The sequence below is a fragment of the Camponotus floridanus genome, unplaced genomic scaffold, assembly GCF_003227725.1.
Source record: "Camponotus floridanus strain SB8 unplaced genomic scaffold, Cflo_v7.5 scaffold10, whole genome shotgun sequence".
NCBI lineage: Eukaryota > Metazoa > Arthropoda > Insecta > Hymenoptera > Formicidae > Camponotus > Camponotus floridanus.
Genome location: NW_020229215.1, coordinates 1,118,636 through 1,134,919, shown reverse-complemented (window position 1 = coordinate 1,134,919; position 16,284 = coordinate 1,118,636). Strand labels below are relative to the sequence as shown.

The 16,284-nt window shown below is 34.2% G+C and overlaps 1 protein-coding gene across 2 annotated transcripts; it reads left to right on the top strand.

The window, feature by feature from the left end:
* The first annotated feature begins 637 nt into the window (after positions 1-637).
* Positions 638-16,053, top strand: LOC105257975 (homeobox protein GBX-2). 2 transcript variants are annotated; one of them, XM_011268956.3, is made up of 5 exons: positions 638-2,486; positions 4,932-5,249; positions 14,135-14,448; positions 14,792-15,295; positions 15,875-16,053. In XM_011268956.3, exons 1-4 carry the CDS (start codon positions 2,207-2,209, stop codon positions 15,260-15,262), a joined length of 1,383 nt encoding a protein of 460 aa, XP_011267258.1. In that variant the 5' UTR covers positions 638-2,206; the 3' UTR covers positions 15,263-15,295; positions 15,875-16,053. The 2 variants fall into 2 exon arrangements, with proteins under 2 accessions (XP_011267258.1, XP_025265430.1); XM_025409645.1 differs by having other exon boundaries at positions 14,792-16,053.
* Positions 16,054-16,284: the final 231 nt, after the last annotated feature.

Below are 16,284 nucleotides of genomic sequence, written 5' to 3'. Positions count from 1 at the left end.
TCAATTTTTCTGTGAACAAATGAAGCAAGACACTAATTTTGTGCTTGTTTGAAAATATCTTTTGGGGGATGGCACGAAGGATAACTTAATGGGGAACATGTTGAGGATACAAAATAGACCGTGAAAGAGAGCTCATTAACGTCGATTCATGTCTACGAGAAAGTGCAATTAGTCAATTATCTGTCAAAGTTATTTTCAACTTTGTCATTTATAAGTTACCCTCATAATTTAAATATGTGAGATTTAGTGAAGTTTAGTAATCTGTAAAAATCAATACGTAGTATTATATAAAATATCACATATTACGTATTTATTACTTATGTAATATCTCTATATTTTTATAGATAATCTAAATCAACATTGGCAGATGATTATTTATTAATGCTGGAGAGAAAAATATTTTACTAGAATAGCTTTCTCTCTCGAAAAATGAACACTAAATTTTTTTTTTAAATTGCTCTTCTCACGAACAATTTTCGAGATTTTAATTTTCTGGATGATGCTCTCGAAGATTTCATCTTTTCAATCATTATCCCGGAAATCATGTTTAGTTAGGGAACATTAATTACGTCGTCACAGCGATCACATGACATTTAAAAATGGATCCTATACCACGACTGTCCCGAACTGTCCACCGTTTCCAATCTCGAAGCATCCGAATGCAAGCATCTCGGATCAAAAACCTGGCACCAAGATGGTGGGTCAGCCAACGATAGGCGCGGCCGGACGACTGTTGGTTCGCATGCAACCAATCAGGGTCGAATGAAGGTCGGTACGGCGCAGCTACCCCATCCACCACACCGGAACCGCGCATGCTGGGGGATCACGAATTAAAATACCTTGCTCTATACCCTCGGCAGTCGCCCGTCGACCCGTGTGCCATACGGTTGCCGTCCGATATCGGTATAGTTTCATCTCGGTGCACACATAGTTTCGTGGGTGCCATCATCAACAAGTAGTGCGGAATTGTTTATAGTCGAGAAAGTTGCCAAATGAAAGAGAAGAGAAAAAAATCTAGAAAGATGGACACAAGCAATTCTAGAACTTCTCAACGAGTATTATCATAATTTAAGCCCACCTACAAATTTGTGCTGATGATTAAACTCTGCCAGGTTTTTGCAGATGGTTAACACTATTTTTTATTAGCCTTTGTAATATTGGTTGATAATTTAACGCTTAGTACGAATGTAGCAAGGATCCGATGACAGTTATTCATATTTTATTATTGCCCTAGACAAGTTGAACTAATTATCTATCAGTTTTATTCAAAATCGCCATAATATATGCAAAAGCCAAAAATTACATTTAAATAATAAAGCGCGAAAAGGAGATCACATGAATGCATTTATAGTAATCGAATTCTATGTTTTACATGGCAGATCTTATTTCCAAATACCATCTAATTTTAATTAAATATCACACGTCTAATTTTCACAAACTTGTATTATAATTACAATAATCGATAGTGTTTCTGCAAATCACGAAGACAGCGAAGAGTGTAATAAATTTTTACTTTTTACATAAAATTGTAACCAGTGCCAAAGTACATGTTAAATGTAAATACACATCGGAAATTGTTAAATTGTGAAACATCGATGGTTTTCTCTCACGGAAGATATCGTCAATGAAGGGAAATTATCATTGACGCGTTGACCATGTTGAATTAAAAGACTACGATTTTTTAGTCTCATAATAGATATTTATATGTTACATATATTGTTACATATATTTGGATATTGTGTAGAACAGAAAAGCAAAAAGCAGACAGTTGACAGTAAAGATTATCCACTGTAACTCGCTATAAAATGTGCCATAGCTATTATAATGCAATGCAAGGCAGAATAAAACAGAAAATTATAAAACAATTATTAATACAAATCTATTGATGTACCTTAAGCGCGCCTGAACAATAATTGACAACGCCAAGCTTATATTGAAACGACTCAATACTCACAACTTGAATAAAGCAAATCCGACATTGATGCGGATCTCATTCAGATTCGGCGCATAATTAAATCTACGCGATTCAGCTTCCTAAAACTCGAGACACGAAATTCGTCAGAAGACGGAAAGACGACGCTTTGAGAAGCGGCAATTTCTGCGCACGAAAAAGGAAGATATGCTATCTATGTAACATCGAATCGAGATCGCGGCTCTCGATTTTTCCGACACCCATCGGTTGACAGCATCAGGTCCAGCTCGAGTCATGGACGCAAGTGTGGAGGAAACCGAGCTCGACGTCGGATCGGCGAGCGACGAGCTGGAGTCGTCGGTTGCGGAAGTGAAGCTCGCCCGACGTCCGACGCCGCGACCCTTCACGATCGAGAGTCTGATCGGTGGCGCGCGCGAGGATCACGATGCTGGTATTGTCGTCGCGCGGGATGACCGGACGAACGGCAGCGAGGAGGAAGAGCACCGGGACCGGGAGTATCAGCTCTATCAGAGGCATTACCTGGCGACCGCTACGGCGAATACGCTGCCCTCAGGTGAGTGCTCTCTTTTCCTTCTTTATTCCTCGCCATTGATGGAAATTAATCTGAAAATTTAATTTTATATTTACGAATTTATTCTCTGTGAGAAGGATATTGAATGTAAAAGTGAGTACAATTAATCGAAATGCGAGTACAATTAATCGAAATTTTCCGACGACAAAGTGATTATTCGTTATGACTATTTGAATGAATTATTACTGTAAAATAAGAAAGAAGATTTTGCACTTCAAGAAAAAATTATAAATAGAAATTATAAATGGAAAAAATTGTAAATTAAGATTTTTGCTTTTATTATGTGGAGCATTTTTGTCCTTATATTTCTTAAAGAATCGATTGGAAGCAATTTATAAATTTGAAATTATTTTATAAGTACTCTTCGGACGAAAATAATGCAAAAGAGTGTGCGAAAAGTTAATATCGTGACTGCGGCTTAAAATACAGCGGCTACAAATACATAAAAATGAACGAATCGATAACTGCAGAAAAGAGCGTGTTACCACGTCTGTGTTCCGACAATTCATTCAGTTTTCGTCAATATATTTTCTTCAATGATAAAATTGTTAGGAAACAATTTGAAATCTCACGTCAAATATATGTGTGTATAATTATAAATGTTATTATAAATAAATTATATATAATAAAACTTTTTTTTATTAAAACAGCTAATTTTATAAGAGATATTAAGATTGTGAAATCTTGATATCTGTACAATGGAAGAGCTTATTGATCCACTAAATTTTTAAATGTTTGCATCTTATACTCTTTTAAGTGATATCAGTGTATTATCATTGATAAGTAGTGCTTTCAATTATAAATACGAGTATAGCACTAGAATTACTGATAGCGAATGATTTGCATGTGAAATATTAATCTTCGATGAAATCTTGTCATCGTTTCAATCGATGATATATTCGGTTTAAAAAAATACATATTATGCATATTTTCTATCAATTTTTATTTTAATTACAGACGAACAATGAAACTAATAAATGCCTCAAACATGAAACAATAACATTTATCTATTATAATCTTTAACAAGTCATCGTAAGAATTTTCATTGTGGAAAGAAAAATTCTTCATTCATGCATATGGTGGAATCGTTAAAAATTAAATTATGCAGGATTCTCATACAATCTTTATTACTTTTCCGTCGGGAGAATTATATACCGATTTAGCCAGCAATGGCTGATATCATGAATGATATAAAACGCGAGCAAATATATTAGAAATGCATATGATTAAATATTATGCTTTTTACATATATATATTTGTTAAAAATTAAATACTATGTATATTTGTCAAACATTGCATTTTGCAGTTTGTTGGCTTTGGATGAGATATAACTATTAATATTTTTGATTATTTAATGCAATATACGTGCAGATAGATAATGATACAATCACTATAAGAGATTATTCTATCGAGTCAAAGGCGCCACGATGTCTAAGCGATGCTCCAAAACGTGAAAAGATACCAGGTGCTGGCGACGTTTTGCGGACTATAATCTGCGATCATGGATATGCTTATAATTGAAACCTTTGAAACCTATTGTTTCTTCTTCTATTCAACTTATTGTAGTATGACGCAGTTAACTCTAAGTTATATCATTAAACATTAACTTGTAACCACGAAATTATATATATATATATAATTTCGTTGATACAAAAAAAAATTGAATTGCTATGAATTTAATGAAGAAAAATATATGTCATACAAAGTCATAATTAGTGTTAATTAAAAGAGAGTTACAATATATATATGAAAATCAAAATCTAAAATTACTTTAAAAAATAAAGCAGTTGCATAATTTATAAATAGCAACAATGAATATGTGAATGCAAATATGAATTTAAGAAATAAAAAATATGTTCAAGAAAATAAAAGTTAAATGTAAGAATAAATATTTAGCAAACAAAGAAACATTTTATTAAACATTTGTTAACAAGACTAAAAGTAAAACATGAAATTTGATTAATCCTGCAATTACATTCATTTGTATTAATGGATGTTGGAAAGATCGAAGTCATAAATGAAGACATTGATAGAATATTTAACGAAGAGATATTAAATTTTACATTAAAATAATCAAATTACATGTCTTCGTGATTTGAAATATACTTTCACTATTTAACTCTAAGAAACGAAGAATGCAATAAGAGAAATGCTAAGTAAAAATTTTAAATTGTTATTTTAAATGCGGTTAAAAAACATACTCAAAATATTCGATAATCTATTTTTATACATTTAAATTATTATTAACAGTAATTAACAATCCCATTGAGAATTAAAATTAAAATTATTGAATCAAGTTTGTTCAAAAATAGACCGCTCTGGTTTAGATAGAATCTGAATAAATCTATCGACAATTTACTTCTATATCCATCTACCCGAATCTACCGATCATCTAAACCATCTAAATCCATCAACCCTTCTACGCAGGTTTCGGCGTGCCACTGGGTCTGTACAGTGCCTGGCTACCGATGCGGATGTACGGCGGCAGCGGTGCATCCGGCGTCCCGATGCTGCCGCCGCAACATCCGTCCGCCGGCTATCCGGCTCATCCGGAGCTGCATCAGAGCCGGTTGCCACAGCTCTCCGCGTCAGCGTCCGGTCATCCGCAGGGATACTACCCCTTGGATGGTTGCCGTCGCACGGGGAGTCAGCGTGCCCTCAGTAGCTTCACCGACAGCGAAGACGAGGACGGCAGCATCGGTTCGCCGGCGTCGCCGGCGCACGATCTCTCCAAGTCGCGACACGGTAAGCTACACAGTTTTAACCCTTCCCCTTAACATTCTTTTTTATTTTCATGAAGAAGATTGTAAGCGCGAGAGAGATAAAAGCAAATGATTTGTTTTTAGGAATAATAATTCATAATGCAATAAATGACAAGAAAATTTGCGGGCTGTTTACAAAGTTAAGATGGCAAATAATTTATTTTTAGGAATAATGGTTTTGTAATAAAAACAATATAACGAGAGAATTTGCGGCGGGCCAGAGTGCTGTTTGGATTGGCAGAGTCTTCTTTCAGTGAAGAAATATGTTTGATATAGCATTTCATCTCCCCTTCTCTCAAATTAATCGTCCGCATCTCGGGTTTAAATATATATAATCCAAATAATTTAAATTAAATTAAATTAAATATAGTTTATAATAATCTTATAAATAAGTGAATAAATTTTTTTGTTGTATCATCTTTCAAAAATGGGCGAGATAAAAAGATGCGTGAAAGTTATACATATATATATATATATATATATATATATATATATATATGTGTAGAAAACATAGAACACATGTTAATAACATGCAATGCTGAATATAACTCGCCACAAAGTTAGTAGTAACTTGTTATAAATGCAGAAAGTGCTTTGGAACAGTCTTAGTTTTCTAAGAGAGCACATGTAAGTGCTTTGATTATCTTATAGTGATAGATTATATGGTAATAACACTATGTATATTACATAATTTTAAATCTTTTGATAGTGCGGTAATTTAAAGTTAGCGAAAATATGTCGATCCATATATAAATTCTGAATTCTGACAATTTTCCATCTTGTTCGGCTATTAACTTAATACAACAAATTAATTTTGCATGAGAAGTGTGGTATCTTTACCGTAATATAATTTTAGGAAGAAATATCATTTAAATCGTAATATGATTATTTAATAATTAAGCGATGAATGGTGCAGGAACAAATATTGCCGTCAAAGCAATGGTCTCTAAAGAGGGGCGCAGAATGATCTATGGATCCAATCGCGAAACGGGAGAAATCGGCGGGTTCGACTGTTAAGTGTTTACAAATTCCGATGGCGTGTCTTTGGTCACGATCGCAGTCGCCACGATCGACCGCAAAGGATCGAGATACACGGTAGCGTGCATAAATTATCACGGTCTCGTGGCCTGATCTCTTATGTGTACAGACATATGTGAATGTATGAAATATTATGATACTTCTGAATATCCTGGCCGAATTTTCTCTAATGTATCTTCCATAAATTCCAATCTTCTCGTATTTTTCGGAGATTTTCTAGAAATATAATATTTAATAGATGATCGCAAAGTTAAAATATAGTGAAGAAATACTTTGAATATCTCAAGAATATATATTTTTCGTAAAATAAAACTCAAATGAAAGGGGCGAGAAATAAAATCGGAATAAATAAATATAACTTAAAACGATAACATGCCTAAAGAGTTAGTTTTAAAAAAGGACGGAAAATCATTTTTTCTTTTCAAGAATTTTTAGACAATATCTTGCAGATATAGTTCTTCGAAAAGGCGCCGCTGGATGATCGCCGAAAGTCGAAGGGTACGTGATCGTCGATCACGTATTTTCGTGGGGACAATTCCGATGGTGTACAGGCGCGCGCATTTATTCGTGGCCGGACACACTTTTTATTGATGTACCGCCGACCGGCGGCGATTTCGTATGCGAGACGAAATGACTTCGGGGAACCTGTCATCGGTCATTTATGACGCACCGCGCCGAACCGGTGCGTCCGATCGTCACGATGAGGCGCGATCGCGACGTTCCACGAATTCGTCGCGATCCACCTACGTGTGAGCATTGCATTCTCGTACAATGCGTGGATTACCAATCCTGATCTTGCTCTGATGAGAATCAATGGAATGGGAAAAAATTAAAAAAATAATTCGAATACATTAAATATCAATTTCTGAAACTAATTTTACTACGATTGATATCCCAATATCCTGGAATCAAAAATCAGATATGAATTTAAGAATTAAGATTCTAAATTTGAATAGCAATGTATGAGTCAAGTATTGAAAAATACAAAAAAATCAATAAGTATAAATTAAGAAATAAAAATCTCTGAGACTCAATAAAGTATATAATTTTTCGAAGCAACAAGATAAATGAAGGAAGAAGGAAGAATATTAAAAAAATTAAATTATAGAAAAAATCATGTTGCACTTTGAACAGCTCTGTACTGAAAGAATTTTAATATTTTTCAATGAATTATGTAATTACAATACAATTCAAAAGAATAATTTATTTTTTTTACAAGGCCGTTCCTACTAAATTATAATGTTACTAATTATAATTGTATGTTATAGTGTATCATATGTGAATCTTTAATTTAAAATGCATAAGATAAAATACTATTTAAATTCTGCAAAAAAGAATTGGCACTTCTTTATTTTTGAAATATATAATTTCAATTTTGACTATTCTATTAATTAATCTTTTAATCTTTTAATTAATTCTTTTGATTAATCTTAACTATTAATAGAAACAAATAAATTGGCTTGTAAGAAATGCGTGATAGAATGAACGTTAGTGCCATCAAGCATATGCATTGTGCATGCTTTCTCGATCGGTTTTATTCTTGATGAGCAGTGAATTTTTATACAGTCTACGAACGGACAGTTATTTTAATGCGATCGTCGATCGAGACGATGCGTCATAAATACACAACGGCGCAGCTAAGATTTTATCGATTGTCGGAGCTATTATCCAATATGACGAGAAGTTAAAAATAACTCTTCCTTTTATAATGTCTAAGATCTTCAAATTGTTCGATTATACAATTTCTGCAACTGAGATTGGGAGGTATTGAAATTTTTATTGGAAGGTATTGGAGTATATTGAAAGATAATACTTTTAATAGGGCAGTCTACTAAGTGTCTTCTGGTGTATATTGAATTCTTCTTCTATAAAAATAACTTATGTCGAGTAATCTCTTTCGTATATTATTTTGTTAATTTTAATAAAGTTTGCTTTATATAATTAAATTTTCTTATATAATTAAATTTTCTTATATAATTAAATTTTCTTCAAGAATATTATTTTTCAATATTATATCAATCAGAATTTTTGAATGATACATTTTTAAAATGTGTACACGTTTTATTACTTTAAAAGAAAAATCTCAAAATCCTGGACATACAGATTTGGATTCCATTACTTAGAGATACAAAAATATCGAATCCATCACGTAGATGTATTGAAGATTGGATTAGTAAGACAAGTACTTTGAAATGAGAACAAGTCTCGCGCGCGCGCGCGATATTCAGTAGCGAATTATTTATTGTTGGCCTAGAAAGTGTGTTAACAGCGTTTTCATCGTAAGAACATGAAAATTGACTATGTAAATGGAAATGTGAAAGAGTCAAAAAAACGAAGCTCTTGACTGTTTATAAAAAATTTAGAGTTCCATTCACACGGCGACATGAAACGATTCTATTCTCTATCGCTTCGAAAAATCAAAAAAATCCATGAAAATTTATGTAAATCCCGTTTTTTACTTCGTTGAATTTACTGATAGATTAAATAATTCTTTGCATGATAAATTGGCTTACTTGTCACATAATGTAAAATTTAAACCCAAACTAACTGTTTCTAGATATATCTGTAAGCCACTTACAAAAATATTACTACTACTGCTGAAGAAAAAAATCCGACGAATTGTCTGATTGTGAGGATATTATGATTGGTGACGCTATCAGATTATATCAATATTCTGACGCAATTGTTTTATAATATCTTATAGCAAAATATTATAATAAAATTAATTTTTGTAATTTATCTAGATTATCTGTGAACGATCAAAATTGAAACGTTTTTTACGTGTTACTTATCTTGTCTTTTGTGATTACGATAATCTAAAAGAATTCAAAGTTATGTTTATTGGAAACAGTTTTAAGGTAGCGTTCTGTTAATTTTCCTCTATAGCGAGAATAAGACTAATTAATTAAGTGTAATTACTATAATCGCTCGTTTCCTTTACTCTGTATTCGAATCTAATTTGATGACGTTCAAACAGCACACAAGAAGATAATCATCGAATGTCACTTGAATTTTAATCGCACTCACCGATTTTGCGACGGAATGCCGATTAGCGTATCGTGCATCGGAAGGATCATATTTCGATTTGGCATGCGAGACGAAAGGTCCTTTTAGACCACGTCATTCGTCATTCATAGCCGTCAGGACGACGACTAAGATTATATGAAGGATCGGCTTCGAGCCAGTAACGTGTAACAAAGTGGCTGTCGCGTCGCTATGAATGGAAGCCGTCAATTTTGCCGCGACGTTGAGCATCGTGTGATATTTATAATGCCAGCGTTGCAGAATTAACAACTGGTATAATCCAGGCTATAACTGCCGGCGACTCGGCGACTCGGCGATTCGACAATTATCTAGTGCATAAGAAGCATTTATAGAAAAAATCTGTCGATAAATGTGATGTAACCGAGATTGTGAGAATGAAAAAACTCTCAAAATTATAAAGTGGAATGTACATGCATTATTTAATTGCGACAAATAGTTTCGTGTCATTTTCATCCAGCAAAGACAATCTCTTTCATTTTTTAAAGCATTACATATTACATAGAAGGAAATACATTTTCTTTGAGATGTTCTTGATTGTTTATATTTTATCTTCAAAAATTATTAATTTTAAATTATCTCTTGGGAAATCATTTTACTATCAAAAATTAATTTTAAAATTTTTCGATCTTTTTTTCTTTATCTCTCTGTTTTTTTCTCTGTATGTTAAATATTATGTTACAATTTTATTTTATTTTTTCCTCTGTATGTTAAATATCATATTACAATTTTATTATGTTACAATTATATATATTTTATTCACATGTTCGATTTTCATATTTTACTGTCTAAGAACGCTTGTAATATATTCGCAGCATGCGAATATAATAAATGCAGGAAGAGGAAAGAAGACAAAACGACATTTCGCTATATCGATCGTCGCAACGCTCGGTAACGTCATCATACGGTGCATACTGGCAGAGCGACCGTTAATAAGCCCGATTGAAATTTCATGTCGCGTATCCAAAAATACATTTACTCAGAGTCATACACGAGCGAGCGAATGAGCGCTTCCTACGATCCGATCCTGATAATTGCTTCCGGCGAAGCTCGCCGATCGATCGCGTCGGGCGCTATATCGGGGGCTGCGATCGAGCAAATTATTCTCGAATCAGGTCGCGAATCTCGCCTGTTTCCTTAACGCTTAATCAGCGGATTTATTTCTCACACACGGCTGGAATCATACACGAATATCGAAATCTACCGCTAAGTTGCAAAAATAGGAGAAGTGCAGTGATATAATTAAAAGTGTTCAACGAAAGGATGATAAGATATTTATGTGATGCTATAGATATTATGTCCTGAATCCTTCATATTTGTTTTCATAATAATAATGTTTGCATAATTTTTCAACGATCACGCTAATGCTGAATGTATAAGAAGAAATATGTACATAAGCTACGATTATAATCAAACCCACGCGAGCTCTTTGCATTTTTATCTGTGGAGACCACAGATGCATAAATTGTTTCCTCGACTACTTGGTATCCGCACTTGCAATCGAACGAAAGCACTCGACCCCCGGACATTTTTTTTGCTTTTCCCGCAGTTTTCCTGGTCGGTGAAATTTCGTTATTCATTGCCCGATTGTGGTGAGCCTGCGGCGCGTCCGACACGATATGGGAGGATCGCATCTTGGTCCGTAAAGAACCGCACCATACTTGTCGCGAAAAAAAAGAACGGTACCCCTTGGTAACGACGATACCAAGATTGGCACGATTCTGCCGATCAATTGTGGAACCTTGCATCATTATGCGAGACATTATATAACCGCGGAATAATTGGATTAATTTTATTGTATTTTTAAAAAAATTGAAGAATCGTGAACTCAAAGAATTGTTAACTTTTAAAGGATCAAAGAATTTTAAAATTTTAAAATCAAGAATTTCTCCCTTAAGAAAATACTTTTCAAAAAATTAAAAATTCAAGAATTCTAAAATCATTTAAAATTCAAAACATTTTATTGTTTAAAAAAGATACTTTAATTCTAATATATTTTGAGATATTTTATATGTATCAGAAATTTATAATCAAGATATTTATATCAGGAAAAAATTTTTTAAAGTATGTAAAATATTTTCCTGATAAAAATATTTTCCGTATAAAAAAGAATCAGCTGACGAAGAAATAGTTGAGAGAATGAAAACAATGAAAGTGGGTAAATTGCGAAAATTAACCCGACACAAATAGTCAATGAATTAAGGATAAAGATCTTTAAATGATTTAATTTCCGGCTATTTCATCATTGACAGATTTCAATAATTGCTCTTTACCAATGGTTAAATAAAATATGAGCTCTGATAACGTCAGCTATTTTCGCCGATTATTATTATGTATGACGAATCGATAACATTGTAATATTACGTTAAGTATATAGATATCAGCAGCTTTTCTTAGTGAAATCGATAAAGATGCCGCGACCCAATTAATCTGTTGCGTGTTCGTGTAATTGGCGGGTAAATTTGCAACCTAATCGATCCATGTGAGCAAATTAACCTCTTATAAATAAAATAATATTTCGCTCGTATTATAAAACTTACATAACTTTACATAACTATATACTTAATATCACACAACTATCTACATAACTATATTACATAATTTTATATTTATTAAATTGAATCCATATATATTCTAAAAAAATATTTTTTTTTAGATAAAAATATTTTTTTTTGTGTCTGTATTGTAGGTGCACACATGTATGTATGGAATATTTGACAAATATTTTTTTAAAGATAAATTTTTCTAAAGACAAATATTTTTTACAGATAAATTAACAATTTAATGAAAATAAAAAAAATTGATACAATTTACACTTTAAAAATAACTTATAAACTAGAATAATTTGGAATTTATTTTATTAGAATTGATTTAATGTAAAATGTATTTATACAAACTAAATCATTATTTATACAAACTAAATCTTTTTATTTTTATGTAAAATTTCTTTTCTCTTTCTGTTGGAAAAAGACACATTTAATGATTTTTTCGCGAGTGAATCAATATTGTGTTCATTCACCGATTTCACGTCGCCTTCATCTGTTCGCTACAAGAGCCGAATTGCCAGCTTCAAACAAGCGAAAGCGATTTCATTGTCGTGTTTAAGTTTCGAGTTATAGCCTCGCTCCAATAACTCTATTCGCTAAAGGAGTATGGTCCGCTAAACGAGGATGTAACAATGTCGTGCTTCCAGATCGATTCCGCCGCAAAGTGTAAAGACGGGAAGCAAGGGACAACGCCCGTGTACACTCGCGGAAGCGTATCGTTCGTCTAATCGAAACCTTCTGAATAAGTTAGCGATTGAAGAGTGCATCAAACCGACGGTGGTGGAAAGTTTGCGCGCTCCTGTAAGTGCGCGATCCGCGAACTTCGGGATAAGAAAGACGCGAATCGCGACCGATGAATAACTCAAGCTAACCATAGCCAAGTTGACCGTTGACAACGAACTTTAGCAGGAAATAATGCGCCCGCAAATAACGATCGGCTCTTGATCATGCGACTCGACCATATGGGAAAAGTTGTGCGAATCACGTGCGGTTGCTTACTTGAGAAAATACGACGAGGAGAAAACCTATATGATTCTATTTATACTATTTCTCTCTGAGGGAAATGGACTGCATGTACATAGGTCTTAATACCTATTAATTTATCTATTGGAATATAACTTTAGATCTAATAGAACGTGGGTTCTGATGTTTTGATTTTTCAAATAAAGAGCATAAAATTTTCAATAAAGCATCTATGTAAATTTTAGTTATATTATTTTAGTAAATTTTAATAATTTATCTTTATATTTTTATATTATTTTTAGAAAGCTAAATAAATATTGATTTATTCATCGATCTCTAAAATATTATAGAAAATAAATTGCATAATTTCTTTTTTTTATTAAATTTTTGAAAAATTCTTAATGTATTTTTGATTGGAACTCTGTCTCGTTTCTTCCTTTTATATAAAAAGCCTCTAATTGTTATGTTAATATTAAAGACAACCTTCAAATTGTTTCCTCCGACATCTGTGAATTAATGCGAATTCTGTTTTTTATTCAGTCGACCGTCGATCAGTCAAGCGCAAGCCATTTATACTACTATATAACCACGCTGTAGGAATAATTTTCAATAAATGATAACCCGACGGAGTCATCAAACTCCACAGTAACTTTGTTTCGTATCTCGGTGCATATTGCATGTCGCGCTCGGTTGTCTCGCGGATGAAAGAAAAAAAAACTCTGTACGGGAAATTACGGACGAGAGAACGTTGCCGACGATCGAAGAGCGCAACTTTTATGAAGGAACGACCAATCTGCTCCGCATATTAAATAGCCGCCAGGCTATACATACCGCGGCGATGTACTCTCGATAGCGATAAAGTCCCTTGATGACTTAATATATCTCGAGTTATTGTGGATTATAACCCTTCTATCTAAAAATTGTGCATTTTAAAATCATTTCTTAGGACGATTATATTTTTTGAATGTTGAATATAATTTTTATTTGTTCTTAATAATTCAATTGTGAGTTTATCATAGAAATAATATTTTGATTAAAAAGCATGTTATATTTTCTATTCGTATCTATGCTTGCAACAAATATTTAAACGATGCGCACACATATTGACAGAATATAAAAATATAACGCAAATTAATTTAGTGACAAATTATTTTACCATTAGTTTTAAATTTTTTTGGCACATATATTTCGATGAATTAATTAGATTTAAAATTTTGATATTTTATATAAAAGAAATATGCAATTTGACAGATGCTTCATAATCATCCACGTGTTGCAGGATCCGAGAACGATCGTGTATCAGCTGAGAGCGACGAAGAGGGTGGTGGGGCTGCGGGTTCCGGCGAGGGTCACGACATTTCCGATGGTGGTGTTGGCGGCATCGGCAATGTCACCACAAGTCCCAGCAGGTCCTTAGAGAACGGGCAAAATTCGTCAACGTCGAACACCGGTGGCAACAAGGCCCGACGGCGACGTACCGCGTTCACTTCGGAACAGCTGTTAGAGCTGGAGCGCGAGTTCCACGCAAAGAAGTACCTGAGCCTGACAGAGCGTTCGCATATAGCGCACGCGCTGAAGCTGTCGGAAGTGCAGGTCAGTGCTGAACACGATAAGTCAATGAGCTATACATACAATTAGAATTTGATGTTAAAGAATAATTCATTTAATTAATTAAACATTCAAAATTAAGACTTAAATGTTGAATATAATTCTCGCAATCTGGAGGATATTGAGAATTTATAGAAATGTCAAAAATAATTTATAATACAGAAAACGTATCATCTTGAATGAAATAGCTAAAGTTAATTGCTCTTTAAATACATTTTATAAATATATTTATGTGCATGTGTGTGTTAATTATTTTATTATATGCAATTTGGTTCTTCTCTCTATCGCGAAAGAACTTGCTTTTCAAATCAACATAACTCTGGCGCAGGTGAAGATCTGGTTCCAGAATCGACGTGCCAAGTGGAAGCGGGTGAAGGCCGGGTTGAGCGGCGGCGGCGTCGGCGTCGGTTCGACGGCGACGTCGGCTATAACGCCCTCCGGCGCTTCTGGTCGCCACAATGGTACCGCTGGCCAACACACCGGCTCAGGTACCAGAATCGTAGTGCCGATACCAGTGCACGTGAGCCGTCTGGCTGTCAGATCGCATCATCATCATCTGGAGAAGTGCGCGAGGGCACCGCGAGCGAGGCCAACACCATCATCGGGCGAGAGCGCATCACCGGGAGCGGGGTCGGTGTTGGGTGACACCTTGGGACTAGTAAACTCATCAGTGAACCTGACTGGCCAGGTGCAGCCGCCACTGGGAGCCGGTATGGGAGTAGAGATCGGGGTTGGAGGTGGTTTGAGGGCCTTTGCGGTGCCAGCGCATCGAGCTGGTCTCGGATCCTCCGGGAGGTAGTGAACGTCGTGCGGATGATGAATTGGACTCCTGGTACGTTAAGACGCGAAAGAAAGAGATAGAGGTAAAATGATAATCGGTGTAGAATGTGCGCGCGACAAAATGAAATCGGATGTCCTCGATATGAATACCTATCAATCAAGAGTTAAAAATCAACCACGATAAATGTGAAAAATTACGAAAAGATGAATACTTATATCTTGACAGATATATCTTTCTTTTATAATTTTTGTTATATGTTAATTATTCGCCGAGACAGGAGGATTTTTCATTGAAATTAAATTAAGCATGCATGACTCGCTTGCTAACAATAGAATGGAATTTTTCTATCAAATATTTTCTATCTTTTAAATGTTTCTTTAATTATTTAAATTATTTCTCTACTTAATTCATTTTCTGTCGCATCGGTTTAAATATTCTAAATGCGCAAGAAAGTCATTTCGATCATATTGCTCGAGCGCTCGATATCCTTTTCCGACTTCATAGCGCGCATTGTAAATAGTAAGTCCTAGAAGTTTGTAAATATATACATGTATACCAGGTAGATAGTAATTCCGCATAAACATCGTAGCTCGTATTTGTAGATAGTTTACATTAAGCAGTGGGTTTCAGCCTGGCGAGCAACTATTACGTGGCGGCAATACCGCGTATCGATCAGCCGTGCGATCATCGCAGCTGTATTACAACGACGAAACGTTACAACGAGGCGGAAGCGCACAAAATGTCGGGCTATAGACTTGCATACGTTGTAATATCGTGTCGGCAATAAAACGTGCGACTATAATTCGAAATATCATTTTGCTTTCTACCTTATGCCTACTCGGTGCGCAATTATGTTAATCTAAGAATTAATTAATTAAAAGAGTATCACTTTACTTATCCTCTTGATAATTAAAAATATTTGCATAATAAAAGAAATTTATACATGCGGATTGTTTCATCGCAATAAAATCGAAAGGAGATATCTTCTCCTCTTCCTTAAAGCTATTTTAAGGGTTGGATTGACAATTTATAATATTCTA

Coding starts and splice junctions, on each gene's coding strand:
- LOC105257975 (XM_011268956.3), top strand. CDS start 2,207: ATGGACGCAAGTGTGGAGGAAACCGAGCTCGACGTCGGATCGGCGAGC. Junction 5,250..14,134: donor TCTCTCCAAGTCGCGACACG/GTAAGCTACACA, acceptor CACGTGTTGCAG/GATCCGAGAACGATCGTGTA. Junction 14,449..14,791: donor TGAAGCTGTCGGAAGTGCAG/GTCAGTGCTGAA, acceptor ACTCTGGCGCAG/GTGAAGATCTGGTTCCAGAA.